Source organism: Acipenser ruthenus, chromosome 18, assembly GCF_902713425.1.
Source record: "Acipenser ruthenus chromosome 18, fAciRut3.2 maternal haplotype, whole genome shotgun sequence".
NCBI classification, from domain to species: domain Eukaryota; kingdom Metazoa; phylum Chordata; class Actinopteri; order Acipenseriformes; family Acipenseridae; genus Acipenser; species Acipenser ruthenus.
Window position 1 is genome coordinate 15,272,837 of NC_081206.1, and position 26,106 is coordinate 15,298,942.

The following is a 26,106-nucleotide window of genomic DNA, read 5'->3' on the forward strand; positions in this document are numbered from 1 at the left end:
GAGCAAAGGCAACGAATCAGCCAGTATAAACTCACATGCGCAGTGGAGCCACAAACTAAAGGAATTTTAGACCCAGTGGTGTGCGAACCGGGTTGCTAAATTCGAATTAACTAGGAATTCTGGTAAGTAAAAATTCCAAGGTTGTAATTTTATTTATATTTTAAGCCAGCGTTTAGTCCTGGTTAGTTTTTGGTTTGTCAAGATAAAAAGTTGTGAGTTCGCATAAACTTTTAAGTTTGTGTGTCTGACTGCAGTCCCGTTGTGGTGTTGTAACTGTATCGTGTTTATACCCGTTAAAACAAAGCAAGTTATACAATTTATGGACAAATGTGTTATTTAGAAAGGAAGTTGATAAGTATGACGCCCGACCGTGTACTGTACTGTACTGTACTGTACGGTTGATGATGGAAAAACCAAGGCTGTGTTGTGTAAACATGTAGTTTATATCCGTGTATTTCTTTGCACTCCCGAGCTCGCTTACTGCATAGTGAAACACAAAAGAAACGTATTGACAAGGAAGTCGGGCAGTTTAATACCAGAACGATTAGAGATCTGATATGTAGTTGTTTTACTTGTTAGTTCTGACAATGTTTTGCAGTTGCAAACTCGCGATTGCGTGACACCTCGGAATTACGAACATGGTGCGCCACCGGCCATAAACTACCTTAAAAACGACATGTCTGTCCTTCCTAAATAACACGAATATCGGAAGAAACAACTGCTAGTTTTGTAAAATAATGAATTCATTTATTACAAAATTGCTCTGTTTGAATTAGAAGAAAGGGAAGAGGGAATTCTGAAAGAACGATAAAACGTTTTCTTGTTTTTCTTTGGGAAGTCATTTCCTACGGAGCTGAACCCTGGACCTACAGGAAGGAAGTGTAGAAACACGAGACTTTTAGAACAAACAGGACAATAATACCATCGGTACAAAAGTGGGTAATCCTGCCATTGTTTCTGGTAAGCTTGTTTGGGAGCCTTTAATGCGGTTACAGCAGTGAAGTGTCTCTCCTCCTGACAGCAGTGTCTCAGCAGCGGGACTGTACAATCAAACCACAGTAAAAGCCATCTCCAAGCGCTTCAGAGAAAAAAAGGTTCTGTTGAACAAGACCAAACAAAAGTAAAATAAAACACAAATCAGTCAAATTAAACACACATATACTCTTTTTTTCCATGCATTGTTTTAGTTCTCATGGTCCTGTATTCTAGAAAAATGATTTCTGATCTGACCTTTTCCACGTGTTTCAAACCTAAGTTACTTTATTGAATATGCTGTTAACTTGTATGCAACATTGTCTTTTTAAAGAGGAGTTGAAGTGGGGGTTAACTCGTTGTGATGGAGCAGTTACTTGATGATCAATTTGTACTGCATTATTCCATAAAGCAGTTAATTCTACTTTTAACTGCATTCCCCAAAGATAATTTAACTTACAACAGCATGGGAGTCCATTTACACCCAGGCATGCAGTGAGTCACCAATCCATGCTTATCCTGGGATTATCCCTAGGAATAAATAGTTGATGCAACCCAGAGGGATTCCCCAGTGCTCTGAAATGCACAAATAAAATCAAGCTGTGGTTATAGACCAAACCAAGCCCTGGAAATGTAGATTAGCTTTAAAGGAAACGTCACTAACTGAAGAAAATGCCCAGCAGCACTGAGGGAGTAAGAGTCCCTCCCATTGCCATGTCCTGAGAGGAAGGGGAGTGCAGGATGGGGCTGTACATGCGTCTTTACCTCTCACTGTAGTTGAGCAGGAAACCTGGCTTCTGGTTTCCAACTTGTGGAAAAATGGTATCAGTAATTCTGTACTGTTTGTGTGCAGATCTCGGACTAGGTCAGTTAGCTACGGGTTTGTCTGTCACTGTAGCCTCCTTGAACTGCAGTGTTGGACAGTACACTCTGAAGGGAGTGCATGTGGAATGCAAAGTGTTCTATTAGTGATATTTCATAATGGTCATTGTCCAATGAAAAGTAACCGTTTAGCTGCCTTGCAACCCCCCACTAGATCTCAGAAGCCAGTTTAGATTCAGACTTCACATTAAATATGTACCGATGTTGGCGTCACTGTATCTGTGAGCTCCATTAAACTCCTCTGTCCAACAGCGGTTATGAATAGGGACCATTTTTACATTTGGTACACAGCTGTATCCAAACCCAGTACGCTGGCTTATTGACAGCTGCTATATGCAGGCTTGGTATGCATGAGATTCTTATTTGGTCATTTTTGCAAGATAAATCGTACCAAAGAGAGATGCCTCATTGTGGAGAGCAAGTTTTTTTGGGGGTGAAGAGTATATGTTACTAGGTCCCTAAGAATAACTTAGAACAAATTGTCCATGCAAACCTTAATCATATGTAGACATTTTTCACAGGCTTGTGTGTGGACATTGCAATGTTACAGTAAGAGGCAGATCCTGGCTGTAGTTTCGGTAACTCTGTGTGTGTGTGTCTGGTAAAGCAGACTGGGCGTTACCTTCTTCCAGAGGCACGGTAGTTGCTGCTCCTGTAAATCCACACACAGCACATGCAGAGCAGTGTTCAGCTTGGAAAACAAGCAGGATGCAACCTCTGGACTAACTTTTGAAGTCAGTAAGCTCCTTGGAGAGGAGCTGCAGGATGAAATCACTCCAGATCCAGGAACTTGCCGTCAAGCTGCAGCCAGCGGCCGGATGACATGCCAGGAGGAGGCTGAAGTGTTGACCTGGCTATAAGAATGAAAGGGAACTAGTGCCTCATTTCCACTGCAGACCGCGGCCAAGAGAAATGTTACAGTGCTTTTTCCAAACGTGGCCAACCTCTGAAGCTCTTGTCCTGCATCACAAGGTCACTGGGGGGATTGTGGGATAGTATTGTGATATTTTAAAGAAACCCATAGCAGTGCTGTTCAGAAAAAAGAAATGGCTACTGCAGTGAAGACGGCCTTCTCAAGATCCGATTGTCCGAACCCTCAAAGAAGCCAGATAGAAAGTGAATCTGATTGTTCTGTATCAGAACATAGCGATGACACTGAACTCTTTCTGGATTTCAATCAGCCCAGATTTGTTAAGGGAATTTTTGTTTCTCCCATATGCCGTTGCAGTAACGAAAAAAGCTTGAAGTGTCGCTTTATTGCCCTGGGTGCTTCTTCTCCAGTACACGCCTCCTTGCTGTGCAAGTTCCTTTGTGGCCAGGTCTGGCACCGTCGGGTATGACATGGCAAGCCAGGCCAAAAAAAAGGGTCTGTGGCCAGCAGGGTGTTGGGGTGAAACTGGGTATATGCGTACCATTCTGCTGTCTCTGTTTTTGTGAAAGAATATTACAGAAGCGTCCTTAAGGATTTTTTTAGGAATCTCTGCAGGATAAGGAGACTATCTGCAGTTGTTACCCTGCCTATAAATCCTTTCAGTGTTGCAGGAACTGTGCCCTTTACGTTGACCTGTGGCCCAAGGTGGCTGACATCGTGCTCATGTTAAGCCATATCCTTGATCCAGACAGAGCGCACACTTTGAGATACTGCCTTCACGTTTGATACACAGCTGTTTTCTATAATAGTTTGTGTTAAGTTCCACTAGCGGTGTAGTCCCTGCACCATTGTGTGTTTACACATATGCATTGTACTTCAAGTCCACAAACTAGTACATCAGGGATGCAGTTTCCCTTGCATTGTGCATGCTTGTAAGTATGAAAATGAAGTATTTAAAAAGTCTATTCCGGCCAGCAGTAGGTGCAGTAATAAGTCTTGCATGCAAAAATATTTTTTAAACTTCAATATTCATTAAATATTGGCTGCAATGTAACTGTGTTGTGGGGCAGCACTCAAAAGGGTCCCTTCCTTTTCATTTTTAACCTCTTGAACAGGATGTTGGATAGGGAACAAAAAAAATAAAGGAAGCTGGTAAGCTGTCTGCGTTGGTGATCGGGCACTAGCGAGGTGGCAGTGAAAGTAGCTGTGTAATGGCATCCTGTGATGGTCTTATTGAGCCTGGCTCCACATCTCAGTGATTTGACAGCACAGCTTGTCGCTACAGTAGAAGCCAGCTTGCAGAGTGTCAGGGCCGGGGATTCGCAATGAGCTTGGTTGCTGGTTGAGTAGAGCAAGGTCCTACTTGTGAGTGATGAGGGATGAGTGATGCTTGCTTGAGTCCTGTTCATGGTTGGCAGTCTTCCAGAGTGGCTGCAATCTCAACTGCCTGCAGTGAGCAATCGGGTGGTAGATGTAGCGACAGTGAAGGCAGCTTTAAAAATGTGAACTAACTGATAGCATCTTCACCGCTGATCTGAGTAAATATTTTGCTGAAATAAAGCTGCAGTGACTTCCTTGCTAATGCCTCATAAACCCCAGGCAACCACCTTTGTGCTGGGAAGTTTGTCATATCGATATTTAACATTCCTCAGTTTTGTTATTCATAATATAGTTTTTGGAACGTGTTCTTTTTTGCATTCGTTTAACATGTGGTGAATGTGGACCCGCTCTCTGAGGCAGCTGCAGCTTGAGAGAATCACACCCCATTCACACACCCTGCAGTGAGTACATTCTTTAGTACTCTGAACAGCAAGTATGTATGCTGTGTTATGTAATTAATAGGCAACCATTTTCGTTTTTTAGGTGACCATGTATAAAATACAATAAATAGGAGCCTGCCAAATGCAAGGTGGTTTCTGTTTCCAGTGCTGCATGTGTTGGGTAATGTTCTGTGGGTTTGTTTGTCTGCACTGCACTCTTCATCAACACAGACTCCTTCTCCCCCACAGACTTCTGGGAAGAGCACAGAGCTGTTGCAGCGGCTGCCGTCTCCAAACCCGGCACCATGGCGGACATGACAGTGGAGGATATCAACCTGCGGGCCAACCAGCTGACAGATGAGGTGTGTGCTGTAGGCAGGGCGGGGGGCTAGTGTAACCAAGGATGTAAAAGAGGATTGAACCAAGCCATTCTTACTTCGTTAACACAAAGAATATGCTCTCATATTTCCTGTTAACTCTTGATATTTCACACCCTTACAAGTTGCTCTTTTAAGGCCTTTTCACACAGTTCCTTTCCAAAGCAGTCGGCTACTGTGGACAAACATTCTAGAATTGGAGAGCAAGTCTAAATACAAACCATTTGTGACCCATGGAGACATTCAGACACTCTGCCGCTGGTCGTGTGGGTTTGTAGATAAGGCTGAGAGAGTGAGGCAGATACTGCACAGTCAAGGCCACAGTAATCTTAACCCACAGAGCCAACAGCTGACTGTTTGAACCAGCAAATAAACTGGCAGGCTTCCAGCAAATAAGAAAATAAGCACACAGAGAGAGAACCACCTTGTGATATTTTCTCCCCTCAGGGCTGTTTCTGTGCCCTTGCATCACAGATATCCTTGCAAGTTCTTGAAATGTATTCAGAGGCAAAAATGACTTTATATTTTTTCAAATAACAGGATTTATAAATGACTATGATACAAGACATGGTGATCTGCTCTTCCATTCTACTGCTAGGTCTCATTGATTTGTGTTTCCCACCGTGGCTGAGGATGAATGATAGTGCCGCAGTGTGCTGTAGATTGTACTCCTGTCTGTTGTCTGTGTGTCCCTGACCAGTTCTTTCTTTGTTCACAGTCCCTGGAAAGTACCAGGAGGATGCTGCAGATGGCAGAGGAGGTATGCATGCGCTTCTGTTTAATAATATTGTCTATACTGTATGCTATCAAAACTAAATGCGATGTGCATACATTTTTATAAATGGCATGATGAATGTAAAAATGTACGTTCCTTTTGGACCTGATCCAGACTACCCCCACGTGACCTATTGACCTGACCCATGTGCACTGTTTAACTGGATACATGTGGGACACCAATAGTCTTGCAGACTGGTCACTTACTGCGCCGTTCCAGAATTTTGGGCAAACAAAAGGTTATACCTGCCAGACCAAATATACATAGAGCTCACAAGGTGAGGTTACATCTCCCTGTCAAAATATCATGCTGCTGTGTATGCAAATGTGTAAACATCTTCACCATGTCTTGCATTTGCACTCCTCTTCAGGCATGGGCAGAGCACTCAGATCTGCGTCTCGAGTGATGTGCAAACACCGTAATAAAAGCAGAGCAAAGTGAGGGTCAAGAATTGCAAGGTGTTGTGAAGCATATTCATAAGCATGGCACAAGGGTAAACTATTGAAAATGCATGGTATACCCAGGGGGGAACATGGTAAACTGCAAAAATACTGGGCAGTGCACGGCCATGTTTGATATACCAAAGAGTAGCTGCGTTGTCACAGGAAATGCTGCACGTCCAAGTGTAAGCACGTACAAATGTGGATTGGATTGCACTTCCCTTTTTTATATTGAAATGCGCAGTGCATTAAACAGGAAGAGACAGTGATGAGACTCTCTTGGGACATGGATGGGTTAAACTTCAAAATCTAAACAAAACAGTAGTTTTACTGGTATAACTTGAGGGTTGGTTCACCTTTGCTTGTTGGTATCTGAAACCTGTATACAAAGTGTGTTGTTGTACCAAGAGTATGTAATGCTGAATAGAGGTTGCGTGTGATTCTCTGTCTTGTTATGGGTGACCCTGTCTTCAGATTGTATGCATCCCCCTGCATGTAAATCACCAATACACTGAATGCGGAACCCGTTCTGTGCAAACTCTTTGAGGCTTGTGTGATGTGTGTGAGACCTGGAAGGAAACAGATAACATACAGTGTGATTGTGGATCAGTTGAAGAGTTCATGCAAATTTAAAGTGTGTGAGATCTAGATATTGCCAGTACTAATTTATTTTTTATTTTTTATATATATATATATATATATATATATATATATATATATATATATATATACACAGTACTGTGCAAAAGTTTTAGGCAGGTGTGAAAAAATGCTGTAAAGTAAGAATGCTTTCAAAAATAGACATGTTAATAGTTTATATTTATCAATTAACAAAATGCAAAGTGAGTGAACAGAAGAAAAATCTACATCAAATCAATATTTGGTGTGACCACCCTTTGCCTTCAAAACAGCATCAATTCTTCTAGGTACATTTGCACACAGTTTTTGAAGGAACTCGGCAGGTAGGTTGGCCCAAACATCTTGGAGAACTAACCACAGTTCTTCTGTGGATTTAGGCAGCCTCAGTTGCTTCTCTCTCTTCATGTAATCCCAGACAGACTCGATGATGTTGAGATCAGGGCTCTGTGGGGGCCATACCATCACTTCCAGGACTCCTTGTTGTTCTTTACGCTGAAGATAGTTCTTAATGACTTTCGCTGTATGTTTATGGTCATTGTCATGCTGCAGAATAAATTTGGGGCCAATCAGATGCCTCCCTGATGGTATTGCATGATGGATAAGTATCTGCCTTTACTTCTCAGCATTGAGGAGACCATTAATTCTGACCAAATCCCCAACTCCATTTGCAGAAATGCAGCCCCAAACTTGCAAGGAACCTCCACCATGCTTCACTGTTGCCTGCAGACAATCATTCGTGTACTGCTCTCCAGCCCTTCGGCGAACAAACTGCCTTCTGCTACAGCCAAATATTTCAAATTTTGACTCGCCAGTCCAGAGCACCTGCTGCCATTTTTCTGCACCCCAGTTCCTGTGTTTTCGTGCATAGTTGAGTCGCTTGGCCTTGTTTCCACGTCGGAGGTATGGCTTTTTGGCCTCAAGTCTTCCATGAAGGCCACTTCTGACCAGACTTCTCCAGACAGTAGATGGGTGTACCAGGGTCCTACTGTTTTCTGCCAATTCTGAGCTGATGGCACTGCTGGACATCTTCCGATTACGAAAGGAAGTAAGCATGATGTGTCTTTCATCTGCTGCAGTAAGTTTCCTTGGCCGACCACTGCGTCTACAGTCCTCAACGTTGCCCGTTTCTTTGTGCTTCTTCAAAAGAGCTTGGACAGCACATCTGGAAACCCCTGTCTGCCTTGTGTCTTGTTGCTGTGCTCAGTCTTGCCATGGTGTATGACTTTTGACAGTAAACTGTCTTCAGCAACCTCACCTTGTTAGCTGAGTTTGGCTGTTCCTCACCCAGTTTTATTCCTCCTACACAGCAGTTTCCTTTTCAGTTAATGATTGTGTTTCAACCTACATATTGAATTGATGATCATTAGCACCTGTTTGGTATAATTGTTTAATCATACACCTGACTATGCCTACAAAATCCCTGACTTTGTGCAAGTGTACCTAGAAGAATTGATGCTGTTTTGAAGGCAAAGGGTGGTCACACCAAATATGGATTTGATTTAGATTTCTTCTGTTCACTCACTTTGCATTTAGTTAATTGATAAATATAATCTATTAACATGTCTATTTTTGAAAGCGTTCTTACTTTACAGCATTTGTTCACACCTGCCTAAAACTTTTGCACAGTACTGTGTGTGTAATATATATATATATATATATATATATATATATATATATATATATATATATAATGAGGTCCCTGCTGTTGGTTTTAATAACCTTGATATTCATGTTTTGCATTAAATGTACAAATATATAGCCTACTTCAGTATGAATATATTTGTAACTTAACTCCATGCCAAGTGGACCAAAGTATGCACACAGATTTTTTTCATGATGAACTGAGAAATCCTGTACTTCACACTTACTGTGTGTCTGAGGTGACAAGGGTATTGCTGACTCCCGTGAAGACATGTATGTTTTGGGATCACATTTTAAACTGTGGATGGCTGTTCAGGGTTCCCGCGGATCCTTAAAAAGTCTTAGTCTTAAGTTAGTTTTTCAATTTAAGGCCTTGAAAGGTCTTAAATGTCTTAAATTATTTTTTTCTATAAAAATAAAAAACACGATACCAGAGATCAAGTTCTGAAAACTGCCATGCGTATCCGAGTATTAAATAAACCGCCCGTACCCTAAACAATGATCGCTAGCAAACTTCATTGTAAGTAAATGAAAACATACAACAAATAAACTCGAAAATATCAGCACGAACAAGGCACAGTAAATGTTCAAGATTTAGATTTTGACTATAAACCGACTACACTTTTCATCACTGACTTCTATTAATTTACCGAACCAAAGAAGTATTATCAGCGCACACTCGTCACACAAAGGATTCGGTCAAATGAAGTGAAATGTAGTAAGCACATACACCAATGCAGATCATCAAAGTCTATGTACTATTAGAACTTGTCTAAAAATTTAGACATTTGAATTTTTATTTTAAATGGTATTGTAAAGATGTTGCCGTCTCCTCGAGTTGATACTACTACTAGCGAGCTCAATTGTATTGTGGGGATTTGGGTTTTATGTATTAAAAAATGAATACAATATTATTCCCATTTTTAAAAAAAAATGCCGCTTAACCTTTTTTCTTCTTCCTCTTGCACTCCAAAAAAACCTGCATGCAAGCGCCGTCTTCTCATCATTAATTAACGTTCTTTCAGTGGGTGGGCACTGCTTTTCCAAACTGATACACGTAGCCCTGTGACTGACACCTCCAAGGCAGAGCAGCATTTTTATCCCGAAAAATAAATGATCAGTGTCTTGAAATTTAGATGAGTGGCGTCTACGATCTCCCGATGTTCTTACGACGTCCTGACAAATTTTTAACATGTCAAAAAACTTTAGTCCCCGACAAAGCAATTTGTGAAATATGTGAGGGGCTACAGGCCGATTTCTTGACGAATACTGCCAGTAGCCAATAGGACAAGCTAGCAGCAATGGCGACGAAGAGAAATGTTGTGCCCCGCAAGGTGTGGAGCCTCAAAATTGAGGAAAGGATGGTGGAGATGTGGCAGGAACACCCGTGTGTCTTTGACAGAAGTGACATTTCATATCGTGATCGCTCATTGAAGGAGCAAAGATGGAGGGAAATTCCTTTGGAACTTCAGGCTAAGTAAATAATTGTTATAAACTGTTAACGCCGAAGCAGATACTGTGTGTGGTAGTGTGTGCTCTCATTAGAATCAATTTCTAGAGTCACTCGTATTCGATATCCCTTTCAAACCCCTACTGTATGCTTGTATTGCTAATTTAATCAAATACGAGGAGGAGTATAACAAACTTGTAGTAGCTATTATGTACTCTAGTCTGTTCAAAAGCGCAGCACTCGCTCGTAGTACAAAATATTTATAAAAGTCTTCAAATTATTCGTCTGACGACCGCTTGACGGCCAATCTCCCACGGCAATCTTTTAATCTAATAAATATTTTGTACTAGGAGCGAGTGTTGCGCTTTTTGAACAGATTCAATTTTATTATTTTGGATGCACCTCGACTCGTTGGTTCAGAGCACAGACGTCAATGAAATAAATATTGACATTGCTATAGCCTAATGTTATAACTGTTATAAACTTTTTTTTAAAAAATTTTATCGCAATATTGAACATTTGTGCAGTATATGTCCCTGAAGTATAAGTTCTCATGCTGGAATTTGCAGAGTATGACATTAGCAATATCCACGGTCCTATTATACACACATAGTACTTACATATTCAAAATGCATTACTGTATGCTTTCAATTATATAGATACGAATAATGATACTGTAATATGTATTTATAATTATTTTTGGTCAGTGGTAGAAGTCCAAACTCAAGCAGAAAGCTGCTGAAACCTCGTCACAGTGGGAGTGGAGCAAAAGACCTCGCTTCCAGGCAGAAATTGATTTTAAAGAATCTTGAATTCTTAAAGCCATTTCTTGTGCACCGTCATAAGGAAACCAGTTTGGAAGCAAGTAAAATATATATAATATATATATATATATATATTTTAATGAGAATATTTTTCTAGTATTTAATGTTTTTCATATCAGAGAAATATTAATAGCAAAATCTACATAAGCCAATTGCGCGTACAAATGGATCTTCTCCGCGTTTTCTTCTTTTATCTGTGCAAAACAATGCACAGACAACAGCGATCGCCTCCTCGCTTGAGTCCTTGATTCTCCCGAATGATGTCTACGATTCTGCAATGAAAATAGGCGCAGTCCGCGACAAGATATCTCGTATAGTGCGTGTAGCTTGCAATCCCCCGATCTACAGTGAAAAATCGTAGCTTAAATACGTTAGGTATGTGTGCGTGGCCCTGCGTCTCCCGATTGAAAAAATCGTATAGTGTAAGCCTGGCTTTAGGTGAACGATGGGAATCGGATCAGAGTCCCCACGGAATCGGTTCTTTTGATTCACCCTATGAACAAACTGCGTGGCGCACAGGAGTCGAATTACCAGCCTAGAGAGTGGCTGATTTGTTCGTTGTAACAAGGAAACCGGGTTGTCTCTCAACTCGTTGAGTGTTATGAAACTGAAGACCGTATGTGCCATGTTGGATCTAAATTCCCGCTTACTTAGTGCATGATAAGAACTCCGTGTGAGCCAAAATGGCATCAGTTACATCCTCCAGACCATAGCTATATATCTATGATCCAGACGGTGTGTACTTTCTAGAGTGCTGCTTCACGCTGTCAGAAAATCAGTTTGTGCACCATAATTTTATTTTTTACAGTTTTTAGTTTACTATGTACGTAACTTTGTGTAAGTCTGCCAAACAAAAACGAAAAGAAAATGAATCACTACTAGTTGTAGCCTATGTGTGTGCTGAATAAACACAACGGATTAGTAACACAAATACCACTCGTTCGAGCCTCTCTTTGTTGTTGTAAAAAACAGTGATTCCAAATGTATAGAAAAAAACAAGTAAGAAATGCAATGGACTAGAGAGAGAGAGAGAGAGAAAAACTATATTTAATTTAATGTTTATAACGTGTCAGAACGTAGGTCAAGTGAGTGCTGTTTTTTTCAGCTTTGACAGCTCTTAATGTCATTTAAGATTTCATAAATATATAATTGAGTTGTTGTTGATCAGCTGGAATGAACTGCTGCTCTGATGTAACTTAAAAAAGAGGATGGTGAGTAAGTAGATTCAAGAAACTGCACAGAGTCCTTTTCTTCAGTCAGTTGTTAGGTTTATTGAAATATGCAGGGAGTCTGGTCCCAGGTACAGGACACAGAATACTTGTTCTTACAATTGTTGCATGACATTAAATACCCTTCTGCATAGGTGTCTCTCTCCTCCTCTTTCTCTGACACTTAACCAATAGAAAAGGTACAACTCATTATCCTGTTAACATATATTTCATTTAGTGTGAGTGTGTGTGTGTGAGTGTGTGTGGTCTAGTGTGACGACCTCTGAACTCAGTGCATTCCTGGTGCCACAAGAAGGTCCATACATCTGGTTTTTGTCATCTTCCTTGTAACTATCTCTCCGTTTTGCCTTAGACCCTTTGAGTCCAGTGGCATTATCTCTTACTCTCCCTGTGAACCTTTGGGTCCAACGGCAGTCCCTGGGAGCCTTTCAGCTCCTTTATGCTTTGTATTCCCAAAAGTCTTAGAGCCTGGCCCCTTCTGGTCCATAGCACGGTTATCTTGTTAGCTTGCAGTCAATGTTGGACAAGAAGCTTGTAGAAACAAGGTATCTTATCAATTGTTAGCAGTACATGCAATTTGAACCAAACAGTCTGCTATCTGCAATATTAGTTTCTTTTCAGAAAAGAACACCAGTATAGCTCTGCCAGTCCACATGCGTAGCAAACTGCTAATCAATTCTCAATCCATGTTTTCCAACATGCTCTATTGATTAAAGATTGAACAATAACCCTTGTCATCAACTGTTATCATTGCATTGGTACTGTATGTATTGTACTAGCATCAAAATGTTTGATTCTTTTACAATTCATACAGCTTGAATAAATAATTGTTAGATGGTACAATTTTAGTATTTTCGTTTGGTGTACTTGATGTGAAAATGGGTCTTAAATTTTCTAAAGATTGGTCTTTAAAAAGTCTTAAAAAGGTCTTAAATTTGCTCAGCTGAGAGCTGCAGGAACCATGCTGTTTCTGAGTGCATGATCTTCTGCATGTTAGCCGGATGTAAGTCATGGTGGTTGACTTTCTCGGTTTTATATTGAGTGCAGGCGTGCCTGTTGTATCTGTACTGTCTGTGTGTGTGTGTGTGTGTGTGTGTGTGTGTGTGTGTGTGTGTGTGTCTGTGTGGTATCCTGACGCCCCCCTCCTGTCCTTCTGTCTACAGAGCAAAGAGACTGGAGTGAAAACCCTCACCATGCTGGACGAGCAGGGAGGTGAGTTCACTCAGTACGGTCTGGTCTGCGTTTTCGGAATGAGTCTGATTATTCTGTATTGAAAAGCACAGTGATTCAGCAAGAATAGAATTGATACGACTACCATTTCATCAACAAATACAACTGATCTATTGAAATCTGAGCAAGATTAAAACCTAAGATGTATTCAATTTGATTTATTCTCATTTAAAATATTTTAAAGAAAATCTTGGTATAGGTGTGAAATATGAAGTTCTCCTAACTAATGTATTTTTCTGCTACACCAGAAAGTAACTGTTAACATGTAACCCTGCAATATTCTGCACCTAGCAAAGAAACGGTAAAAAATACCACACTGAATTACATAGAGAAATATTTAATACCCTTTTTTTAGGGGATCCATGCAAATGGTAGCAGACCACCATAATAAATTAGATTGCGGTAACTAAGGGTGGAGATGGAGGGTGCAAATGAGTTAATTAGAATAAGATGGTCCAATGTGAACCTCGGTAGGAAAATGTATTTTTAAAGTGTGTTTTAGCCCACCCTCCCTCCTGTCCTCACAACTTCCCGTGCCTGATCCTGAACTCCAGGGAATTAATGCGCCGGCCGTTCTTTCAGAGCAACTGCACCGCGTGGAGGAAGGAATGGATCAGATCAACGAGGACATGAAGCATGCTGAGAAGAACCTGACGAACCTGACCAAGTGCTGTGGGCTGTGTGTGTGTCCCTGCGACAGGTAGCCCTGTGTGTGTGTGTCTCTGTACCTGCAACAGGTGGCTGTGTCTGTGTCCCTGCGACAGGTGGCTGTGTGTGTCTGTGTCCCTGCGACAGGTGGCTGTGTGTGTCTGTGTCCCTGCGACAGGTGGCTGTGTGTGTCTGTGTCCCTGCGACAGGTGGCTGTGTGTGTCTGTGTCCCTGCGACAGGTGGCTGTGTGTGTCTGTGTCCCTGCGACAGGTGGCTGTGTGTGTCTGTGTCCCTGCGACAGGTGGCTGTGTGTGTCTGTGTCCCTGCGACAGGTGGCTGTGTGTGTCTGTGTCCCTGCGACAGGTGGCTGTGTGTGTCTGTGTCCCTGGGACAGGTGGCTGTGTCTGTGTCCCTGCGACAGGTGGCTGTGTGTGTGTCCCTGCGACAGGTAGCTCTGTGTGTGTGTGTCTCTGTCCCTGCGACAGGTGGCTGTGTCTGTGTCCCTGCGACAGGTGGCTGTGTGTGTCTGTGTCCCTGCGACAGGTGGCTGTGTGTGTCTGTGTCCCTGGGACAGGTGGCTGTGTGTGTGTCCCTGGGACAGGTGGCTGTGTGTGTGTCCCTGGGACAGGTGGCTGTGTGTGTGTCCCTGCGACAGGTGGCTGTGTGTGTGTCCCTGCGACAGGTGCCTGTGTGTGTGTCCCAGCGACAGGTGCCTGTGTGTGTGTCCCAGCGACAGGTGGCTGTGTGTGTGTCCCTGCGACAGGTGGCTGTGTGTGTGTCCCTGCGACAGGTGGCTGTGTGTGTGTCCCTGCGACAGGTGGCTGTGTGTGTGTCCCTGCGACAGGTGGCTGTGTGTGTGTCCCTGCGACAGGTGGCTGTGTGTGTGTCCCTGCGACAGGTAGCTGTGTGTGTGTGTGTGTGTGTGTGTGTGTGTGTGTCCCTGCGACAGGTAGCTGTGTGTGTGTGTGTCCCTGCGACAGGTAGCTGTGTGTGTGTGTGTGTGTGTGTGTGTCCCTGCGACAGGTAGCTGTGTGTGTGTGTGTGTCCCTGCGACAGGTAGCTGTGTGTGTGTGTGTGTCCCTGCGACAGGTAGCTGTGTGTGTGTGTGTGTCCCTGCGACAGGTAGCTGTGTGTGTGTGTGTGTCCCTGCGACAGGTAGCTGTGTGTGTGTGTGTGTGTGTCCCTGCGACAGGTAGCTGTGTGTGTGTGTGTGTCCCTGCGACAGGTAGCTGTGTGTGTGTGTGTGTGTGTCCCTGCGACAGGTAGCTGTGTGTGTGTGTGTGTGTGTGTCCCTGCGACAGGTAGCTGTGTGTGTGTGTGTGTGTGTGTCCCTGCGACAGGTAGCTGTGTGTGTGTGTGTCCCTGCGACAGGTAGCTGTGTGTGTGTGTGTGTGTGTGTGTCCCTGCGACAGGTAGCTGTGTGTGTGTGTGTGTGTCCCTGCGACAGGTAGCTGTGTGTGTGTGTGTGTGTGTCCCTGCGACAGGTAGCTGTGTGTGTGTGTGTCCCTGCGACAGGTAGCTGTGTGTGTGTGTGTGTGTGTGTGTGTCCCTGCGACAGGTAGCTGTGTGTGTGTGTGTGTCCCTGCGACAGGTAGCTGTGTGTGTGTGTGTGTGTGTGTGTGTGTGTGTGTGTGTCCCTGCGACAGGTAGCTGTGTGTGTGTGTGTGTCCCTGCGACAGGTAGCTGTGTGTGTGTGTGTGTCCCTGCGACAGGTAGCTGTGTGTGTGTGTGTGTCCCTGCGACAGGTAGCTGTGTGTGTGTGTGTGTGTCCCTGCGACAGGTAGCTGTGTGTGTCCCTGCGACAGGTAGCTGTGTGTGTGTGTGTCCCTGCGACAGGTAGCTGTGTGTGTGTGTGTGTGTGTGTGTGTCCCTGCGACAGGTAGCTGTGTGTGTGTGTGTGTCCCTGCGACAGGTAGCTGTGTGTGTCCCTGCGACAGGTAGCTGTGTGTGTGTGTGTCCCTGCGACAGGTAGCTGTGTGTGTGTGTGTGTGTGTGTGTGTGTGTGTCCCTACGACAGGTAGCTGTGTGTGTGTGTGTGTGTGTGTGTGTGTGTGTGTGTGTGTGTGTCCCTACGACAGGTAGCTGTGTGTGTGTGTGTCCCTGCGACAGGTAGCTGTGTGTGTGTGTGTCCCTGCGACAGGTAGCTGTGTGTGTGTGTGTGTGTCCCTGCGACAGGTAGCTGTGTGTGTGTGTCCCTGCGACAGGTAGCTGTGTGTGTGTGTGTGTGTCCCTGCGACAGGTAGCTGTGTGTGTGTGTGCGTGTGTGCCTACGACAGGTAGCTGTGTGTGTGTGTGTTTGTGTGTGTCCCTGCGACAGGTAGCTGTGTGTGTGTCCCTGCGACAGGTAGCTGTGTGTGTGTGTGTGTCCCTGCGACAGGTAGCTGTGTGTGTGTGTGTGTCCCTGTGACAGGTAGCTGTGTGTGTGTGTGTGTCCCCCTGCGACAGGTAGCTGTGTGTGTATCCCTGCGACAGGTAGCTGTGTGTGTCCCTGCGACAGGTAGCTGTGTGTGTGTCCCTGCGACAGGTAGCTGTGTGTGTGTGTGTGTGTGTCCCTGCGACAGGTAGCTGTGTGTGTGTCCCTGCGACGGGTAGCTGTGTGTGTGTGTGTCCCTGCGACAGGTAGCTCTGTGTGTGTGTCCCTGCGACAGGTAGCTTGTGTGTGTGTGTGTGTGTGTGTGTCCCTGCGACAGGTAGCTGTGTGTGTGTGTCCCTGCGACAGGTAGCTGTGTGTATCCCTGCAACAGGTAGCTGTGTGTGTGTGTGTGTCCCTGCGACAGGTAGCTGTGTGTGTGTGTCCCTGCGACAGGTAGCTGTGTGTATCCCTGCAACAGGTAGCTGTGTGTGTGTGTGTGTCCCTGCGACAGGTAGCTGTGTGTGTGTGTCCCTGCGACAGGTAGCTGTGTGTATCCCTGCAACAGGTAGCTGTGTGTGTGTGTGTGTCCCTGCGACAGGTAGCTGTGTGTGTGTGTGTGTGTGTGTGTGTGTCCCTGCGACAGGTAGCTGTGGGTGTGTGTCCCTGCGACAGGTAGCTGTGGGTGTGTCCCTGCGACAGGTAGCTGTGTGTGTGTGTGTGTGTGTCCCTGCGACAGGTAGCTGTGTGTGTGTCCCTGCGACGGGTAGCTGTGTGTGTGTGTGTCCCTGCGACAGGTAGCTGTGTGTGTGTGTCCCTGCGACATGTAGCTGTGTGTATTCCTGCAACAGGTAGCTGTGTGTGTGTGTGTGTCCCTGCGACAGGTAGCTGTGTGTGTGTGTCCCTGCGACAGGTAGCTGTGTGTATCCCTGCAACAGGTAGCTGTGTGTGTGTGTGTGTCCCTGCGACAGGTAGCTGTGTGTGTGTGTGTGTGTGTGTGTGTCCCTGCGACAGGTAGCTGTGGGTGTGTGTCCCTGCGACAGGTAGCTGTGTGTGTGTGTGTGTGTGTCCCTGCGACAGGTAGCTGTGTGTGTGTGTGTCCCTGCGACGGGTAGCTGTGTGTGTGTGTGTCCCTGCGACAGGTAGCTCTGTGTGTGTGTCCCTGCGACAGGTAGCTTGTGTGTGTGTGTGTGTGTGTGTGTCCCTGCGACAGGTAGCTGTGTGTGTGTGTCCCTGCGACAGGTAGCTGTGTGTATCCCTGCAACAGGTAGCTGTGTGTGTGTGTGTGTGTCCCTGCGACAGGTAGCTGTGTGTGTGTGTCCCTGCGACAGGTAGCTGTGTGTATCCCTGCAACAGGTAGCTGTGTGTGTGTGTGTGTCCCTGCGACAGGTAGCTGTGTGTGTGTGTGTGTGTGTGTGTGTCCCTGCGACAGGTAGCTGTGGGTGTGTGTCCCTGCGACAGGTAGCTGTGGGTGTGTGTCCCTGCGACAGGTAGCTGTGGGTGTGTGTCCCTGCGACAGGTAGCTGTGTGTGTGTCCCTGTGACAGGTAGCTGTGTGTGTGTGTGTGTGTGTGTGTGTGTGTGTGTGTGTGTGTGTGTGTGTGTGTCCCTGCAACAGGTAGCTGTGTGTGTGTGTGTGTGTGTGTCCCTGTGACGGGTACCCTTGCTCTCTACAGCACCGCCCCCAAGAACGTCTGCTGTGTGCCCTGTGCGCGCGCACGTCGTCTTTAAGGTTCTTTACAATTGATGTGTCTTCCTCTCTGAGGGGGAGTAATTGCATTTCTTTTGAAGATTTTAAGTAAATCCTTAATTAGTCTGTGTGACACCAGGAAAGTTTTTGCTACCTTCCTACAACTTCTTGCTATATTTTTATGATTGTGTTTTTACCATGTGAATAGTTCAAGCTGCAGTACCTGCACAATCTTGGGTTGACTTTTACCTTACTGGAAAGCTACTTGAAAATGTACAACAGAGAAAATTACCACCTGGTGTGTGTTTTTTGCTACCTTGCAGTAATTACCCTCCAGGTGGCATTCCATTTAAACTAAAGGTTATTTTTCTAATATAACTTTTCTTTACAAATAGCAGCACTTCATGGTATTTAATGCATGGAATGTTTTGGATGCAGGGTAATTGCCTGTAAATCATGCTAAACATTAACCCCACAGTTTCAGCTGGGGATGCACAAGCATGTTCTCTGTATGTCTTTCCTTCTTCCTCTGTATGGGGGGAGGGGAGCTGCTTCTAACAAACTCTGGCAACCCAACCTGGGCACTATACTATACCAGCATAGGGGTAGAAGATATTTACATGGTTTATCTGCACAGTCTAATTGAATTGATGTGAAAGTCCTCTGTGTCCGCATATATTGTGCATGTAACACTTTCTCACTGGATGGGCTTGGGGTTTAAAGCGTGTCGAGTGCATACGGTTCAGAAGATGTGGTTCCCTGAACCCCGTTGAGCTCAGATTAGAAACGATCAATTACAAATGGGGGGCCATTCCTTGTGCACGACTACGTAGTAATTGAGAAATCTAAAACATTTTTACTTTTGTGCAAAAAGGATAATGTCATTGCAAAGGACAATGCTATTACATATCAGCAGTGAAAAAAGTCTTCCGAATTGCCCACTAGGGTGTTGCGGCACAGATTGGGTTTGACAGCCTGTGCTCGGTGTTGCTACACTGCATTATTTTGAAGTTCACAGCCGCCCCTGCTGATGAGAACAGGAGGGGCGTGGCTGTGAAACCTGTTGGGTAAGAACTGTTGATATGTCCATTAGTCTCCGTTAACCTGCTGTTTTATTGTGTTAATTTCTTTGGAGATTTGTTTTTTAAACGCACATTAATTGCAGTCCTCTGCCTTGATCCTCTTGGCATACCGGAGTTCATTCCCTGCGGCACAATTTTAATATACTGGAGCGCCTGCAATGCAATGAGTGCAGTCTGCGTTTGCATAGGAAGTTAGTCATATAACTGCATTAGGGAGCAAAGTACTGAAAGTGAAGGACTTGTGAATGGGAAGTTTATTTAAAAAAAACAAAAACTGACGTATCTAAATTGAAACTTTGAAGCACCATCTGCATGCTAAACATGCTTTCACTTCTCAAAATACACTTTCTAGCAACAACACAACAAATGAAACCCGTCCGTTTCAACAGAGTACACTTTGATACAGTCGGCGATGCCTCGGGAGAAGTAAAAATATCATGAATAAGACTACCTTGGTGAAAAGAATAATAATGAAATCACATCACATTATGATTAAATACATGTGTTCTTTTTATTCCTAAACAAAATGAATCGCTGTGTCTACATGAAAGGAAGCAATGTCTTAAGGTGAGACATCTGCGATGTTGACATGCCAAACTTAAAATCAATTTTAAAAAGTGGTGTAAAAAGCTTTGTTTGTGTGGCCCAATACAGTGAGTGCTTGTAATAAATTCTCTGGGCTCTCATTGCTGAGCAGTTGCCCAGTAGGTTGTGCACATGGCTAACACTGTCTGTTCTGATCTTTTCATTACACCCTGTCTCCTCTCTTCCTTGCTCTGCTGCTCCTAACTTGTGCTAACCCTCTCTTGCTAACCTCTGGATCGGCCCCTAGTTTGGGTGTGGGATCTGTCGGCTTACAGGACTCCCTCTGCTGGTAATCCGCCTGTGCTGGTGTCTCTGCTGAGCAGGTGACAATCATTTCTCTACAGGTAGTTCACACTGTGTCTCTGTTAATGCAGCTGTGAAGCTGAAGTGCATGTTTTCTACAGTAGTTGTATTACTGCTGTCCTGAGCCTCCCTCATATAGAGACAAGCACATGTGCTAAACTGTGAGGATTACTCTTGTCCAGTGGTGGCTGATTTTCATTTGTCACTTGAGCCAGATTCAAACCCTGGAATAGGTGATAGGCTGGTGAATTAGGTCTTCTAATATGGGTTTAACCCAAGTATGAAGTCTCCAATGCAAAATTGTGAGAATTTAAGTCTTCTAGCTATTATATAACTTTACAAAAAGATAGTCCCTAAATAACACGTCTGTGTCTTGCACTAAAAATGAAATACAAACTGACATTGATTTTCGTATTTATATATTGGTATTAGTTTACAGGTCTGCAGTTTTGAGTGGTTATTTTTCATTGACCTGTATCGGGTCTGCAGTGTTGTTAGGGTTAATGCCACTAGTGCTAGTCCTTGCCCCTGACCGCTCCATGTCTGCAGTGTTGATAGAGTTAATACCGTTTGGTGATAGTCCTTGCCCCTGACCACTCCATGGTGTCTGATGGTAACTTTATCATCACTTCGTGTTTCTCTTGCCATTGCTGCAAAGTTGACCCTGCTGTGTTTCCTGCAGAGCAAAGAACTTCGAGGTGAGTGACCACTACAAGAAGACCTGGGGCACCGGCACAGAGAGCTCTGCCAAAGTGGTGTCCAGCCAGCCCTCCGGCACCACCCAGAATGGACAGCAGACCTCCTCGGGAGGACCAGGGGGACCCTACATCAAGAGGTACCGCTCACTGGCATTGGACATGCACTGCTGAATCAGTCAAGCCCTACAGGGCATGCACTGCTGAATCAGTCAAGCCCTACAGGGCATGCACTGCTGAATCAGTCAAGCCCTACAGGGCATGCACTGCTGAATCAGTCAAGCCCTACAGGGCATGCACTGCTGAATCAATCAAGCCCTACAGGGCATGCACTGCTGAATCAATCAAGCCCTACAGGGCATGCACTGCTGAATCAGTCAAGCCCTACAGGGCATGCACTGCTGAATCAATCAAGCTGTCCGTGAGAGTACTTGACAAGGGCTGCTTGTCTGAAACGCAGCACAATGTGTTGAAGTCCTTGAGCTGTTAGGGGTGTAACGATGCACCGGTACAGAGTCTAAAGGTTCAGTTCAATCGATTCACTATCAGCCGGCTCGGTACAAAGAGATATTAATATAAGAGAACTTAACAAAACACAAAGGTTTGCATCCTGGCTATGGAGTTTGCCGGTCTTAGCTGGGGATTCCAGATGGAGCGTTACATTGGCAATACAATAGAAATGTGTCATAGTGGCATATCTTAAGCTAGTTGAAATATTTCAGTAAACAATATCCCATTTTATTGAATGTTTTATATTGCTACTTTCAAAAAAAGCAATTAAAACTTGAATTTATATTGCAAGTTCACAATAGTAATGAGAAACAATTTCATGTTTTATTAATTGTATCATAACCCGTGTAGGAGGTATGTGTCTGTGGCAAAGTGGTAATTAGTAGCAGGGGTATATCAGGTGCAGTGCGGATGCAGTAATTCCAATAATAAACAGACAACAAAGTGCGGGTGAAATGAGTTTTAATGATTAAAAATCCAATTGTCTGATGACCAGCCAGAAAACAATAATGAGCTGGCAATACACTGCAATGTGTATTGCACAGTAATAAAAAAAGGGTTGCAGTCCCGCAAACAATAAACACGGTACAAAACACACACAATTAGACACACACGATCACAGGTCCAAAGTGAGTGCTCTCAGTGCTTGTGGTGAAGTACAATATATTACGTGCTATTGGTGAAAAACAAGTGCTGTGGTGACCCAGCTTTGTGCTGGCCCCTGACGACAGCTCCGGATTTGTGTTTAGCCATCTAGTGCTATTTAACAAAAAAAACAGACAGTTACTAAACAGAAAATACCAACAAAACACTCACAAATTCTTAATATTTTGGGGATATCTCCCAGTCCTTCCAGTCTCCTCGTATCTCTGAAACCCAAGCGAAGGAAAAGATTTACAATTCTCCGGCCCCTTTTATGCGATATGCATGACCCCTTGGTAAACGATTTCAGCTGACTGGTCAATACATTCCCGCACCGGAGTCTTGTCTTCTTCCAGGCTGACTGACCTCCCGACCCAGGGAATAAACTGTCAGGACAACCTGTCCAAAGCCTTTCCCTTTCGCTACTTAGTACCCTCACAAGTCGAGAGGGAGATTTACAACCAGAACTCATTATCTTTCTGTCACAATGTTGTATCATTGATACATGCCCCTACCAGCTGGGGGTGCATATCCCTGAATGAGGATATCCTGGAGTGGCAGCCCATCTGACCGCATGTCTTCTGGAATGAGGACCTTTAGCTCAAGCTGTTGAGTGTGTGAGCGTCAGGGTTTTACTGTTGAAGGTGTGAGCGTCAGGGTTTTACTGTTGAGTGTGTGAGCGTCTGGGTTTTACTGTTGCAGGATAACGAACGATGCCCGGGAGGATGAGATGGAGGAGAACCTGGACCAGGTGGGCAGCCTCATCGGGAACCTGAAGAACATGGCATTGGACATGGGCACCGAGATCGAGAAGCAGAACAACCAGATCGACCGCATCACCGTGAAGGTCAGCCGCTTTCTGCTGTGCCCTTGTGGGGCGCAGTGCCCAGGGGATGCACTTTAAGGATATCCATTTACTCTATGAAGTGCTAAATACATTCACACATTGGTAGTGTGTCAAGTAACCCTCTTAAAATGCTAATTCCGAATGGCTGCTAAATAAGGCATTGAGTCCACAATTCCAGCACATACGCACTGATAACTTTAAAGTTTTAGTTGATATATTGAACTTGGAGAAATGCATGCTTGTAGTGCTTTTATATACAAGCCTGAAATTCAGTAGCGTTGTTGTTGAATTCACAAAGTACAGAAAGACTACCCCTGGGATAGCTGATTAGTAGTTTGTGTCTTCTACTGAAAGTTAAATAAACGTGGGCATAGTAATTCATATTCGTGTATTAGATTAGTTTACTGGTCTGCTGTATTGAGTGGTTACCATTCATAGAACTGTATACAGAGTTGTGTTTTTGAAAGAGAATTAGACACAGTCCATTTAATTTAGGGAGTTTCTTTGATTTTTTTATAACTTGTATTTGATTGATTCAAAGTGTGACCGTAATACAGATCTGATGGCAAACAACAAAACAAAAGATACCACGTGTTTAATTTTAAAAAGGGACTTCAGTACAGAGCAGTTAATACAACTGATGCAGTTTAAGCAAGCGCTCATTCTTTGTTTTTCAGGCTGAAACAAACAAAGTGCGCATTGATGAGGCCAACCAGAGAGCGAATAAACTCATCAAGTAGCTAGAGCACTTCTGTGGGGTGAGGAAAAGAGCAACCTTTGACCCCTCCTTCTGGACCTCGAGCATCCTCCAGCTTCCACTTCAGTCTGGACTCTCTTCCTACAGGATATCTATCCCCTCCTCTCCTCCTTTACAAAATCAAGCCAGGGTGCTCATTGCAGCGACGGGATGTGTGAAGGTAGCACTAGGAATGGCAGGGCAGTCTGGGATTGCCTTCCAATCTGAACAAGAATTTTCACGAGTCACACAGCAGTGCAGCACTTAAGAAACGGGTTTATGCCTCAGAAATACCAGAGATATGGTTTTCAATGGCAACGCTGGAGATGGTAGAATCAGTGTGCAGGGAAAGTGCTGCTCCATCTTTCTTTCTTTCTTTCTTTCTTTCTTTCTTTCTTTCTTTCTTTCTTTCTTTCTATTTTACAGCAAGGGTTTGTAATTTGGGGATGTGCAACCTGAGGACTGTGGCCCCTACACAAGCCTGTCAGAAATGCTAATAACCAACACTGAGATAGTTAAACATGTTTTGGCCACAAAAAAATATTCAAAAACAAACAAGAAAACAGACTTATTTTAGATAAACACATTTATTCCAGGAATTTCAACTCCTTCCATGCAGCATAGTGTAGCTGTGGTTGCTCACCCCTATTAACCAGTAGTCTGTCTTTAACTATCTGGGATAATCAGACTTTCTGTTCAGGGCTTCTGTTTTAGTACATGTTAATAAACTCATTCAAATGGATGTAGTTCATTTGGTCTATTCAGTGCAGTTGTTTTTGTCACACGTGATGTCCATCCCTTCTGGATGTATATACGCCGCTTGCTCTGTTAGTCCTTGTTCCCTTCACATTAGCGTCTAGGTGTCCCAGCATTTCCATGAGAGCGTTTAATCAGTGCAGCCTGGTCCCAGGCTGGTCATTTACATGTTGGGATTGAGAGAGGCGCACGGTTTGTAAATGAATACAATCAGAAAAGCAACACTATTCACCAGACACTGGTCTACATGTGTCCTTCAGCCCAGTGTCAATCCCCTCCACCCCTAGAAGACAGTTGGGTTGCTATTGTACTATAAAGAGAGCCCTGAACATTTTGCAGTATATAATTTTAAATTATAACCATTGTCTCTCTCTCTCTCTCTTTGTGTCCCTTTTTATTTTGGTTTGTTTCCCCAACTGAAATGATGGCTTGCTTTTGTTATGTGTTCTTGCCCATGTGTTGGTGATTCACATAATAGTAATACATGAAACACAGCCCCCCTCCCCAGCTTGTTTTAATTGGTGCAACAATTTCATGTTTTCTTCTCCAGATGTGTGGGTTAACTAGCTGGGGTTATATGGCTGTTTCCTGCAAATAACGTTTCTGTAACTTTACATGCTCAATCATTAAAATCAAGTTTGTCAAGTAAGAACTTCTCGGCTTTTCGGCCTGGGGCCTGAGTCTGTCCAGCGTATTGGAGTTTTTCAGCGTATCGTTACAATACAGTAAGTAAGCAATCAATACAGTAAGTTGTACATTTTCTAGTGGCAATTTGAGATCGTAAATTGTGCCATCGTATTTCTGTATATAAAGTGTATGCATTTAAAAAAAATAATGTCGAGTACTTGCACATCATTCAATTAAGTTTGTGTCTGCAGTAGCTTGAGATTTTACCAGGATCATAGTGCTGAATTTGTTGGTAAGCATGATGTCAATAATTTAAAGAACGCCTTAGCCCTCCCGCATTTATGGAAGTCGGTTTTACAGCAAAATGTTCCTTGTGTAGAGTGGGGAATAGGGTACCTTTTTGTTTGAACCGTTTACATCTCCTCTAAAATTGTAACGCGTTCGGTGCAGCCCAGAGAGTAACATCCACTGGAATATTAAAGGCAGGGCAGGTTGTTGTGAAGCTAATAGACCTTTGGGTTCTGCACAGAGTAACCTCTCCTCTTGCAAGTCTTTTGTATGACTAAGTTTTATTTAATGATTTTTGCTTGTTTTAAAAGCTGTTCTAGCTTTGATTTTAAAAAGTATCTGTTTGATCTCAACCACTCCCATGTCCCTATAGGATTTCAATGCATGTCAATGATGACTCCTAACCAGGTGACTTCACACTGGTTTTTGGCAGAATGATCTGTTTATGCAATGGGGGATTCAAAAACCTGTATAGGGATGAAACTTGTCTGGAAGCAGCAGTAGATCATGGGACAGACGAGTGTGTGGTTGCCACCTTGCACCTTGGCACTGAATACCATATTTTGCAAGGCAGATTAACCAGGCTGTTTAGAACAGACAATCGGATAACCCTGCAGGCCACTCACCACACTGTGCTTGCTGTTCCTGTGGGCTGCTGCATTGCATGCTGGGTAGTGATGTCATCGCAGAACCCTAGCAGTTCTGGGAACAGAGGTGGTCACATTGAGTTAAGACATGCTTGGATGCTGCTCGCCATGATTCTAGATGTGAGACAGGTGTTAGCCTCTTCCCCATGGTCTTCTGTCCGTACCTGCCATTGCTGTGCTGGGCTTATTGATTCCTAGCATTCCTGGGAACCTGTCAAGTGACTTTAGAACCATTGTGTATATAATGAAATCAGGCCCTAAAAAATGTACCGCTTCAGTTTCTACACAAGAAATGTTCTGCTGAAATTTAATACAGGAAAGAAATTTAGTTCTCTCTCTTTTTTGTAATCCTTTTGTCTATATATATATATATATATATATATATATATATATATATATATTATTCATTTAGATCTCTGTAGTAATTGTGAAATTCACTGCTTTGTAGTTTTTATGGAATATTGTCTCTGCATAAAGTGTTATGTAATTTAAGAAAAGTGCCTTTTTCACAGTAACGTATAGCAACAATGCATTTTAATTGATACCTTCATTCTGAGCCTTTCACTGTATACAGGTATGTCTGTTGTTTTAATAAAGTTTAATTCAGATA

At 43.8% G+C, this 26,106-nt stretch overlaps 1 protein-coding gene across 2 annotated transcripts; it reads left to right on the forward strand.

The window, feature by feature from the left end:
* On the forward strand, positions 1-26,106 carry LOC117423259 (synaptosomal-associated protein 23-like). Of its 2 annotated transcripts, none has more exons than XM_034038783.3 (8): positions 1-122; positions 4,735-4,847; positions 5,581-5,622; positions 13,024-13,072; positions 13,673-13,790; positions 20,431-20,583; positions 22,298-22,442; positions 23,120-26,106. In XM_034038783.3, exons 2-8 carry the CDS (start codon positions 4,791-4,793, stop codon positions 23,180-23,182), a joined length of 627 nt encoding a protein of 208 aa, XP_033894674.1. In that variant the 5' UTR covers positions 1-122; positions 4,735-4,790; the 3' UTR covers positions 23,183-26,106. The 2 variants fall into 2 exon arrangements, with proteins under 2 accessions (XP_033894674.1, XP_058847255.1); XM_058991272.1 differs by lacking the exon at positions 1-122 and adding an exon at positions 4,446-4,506.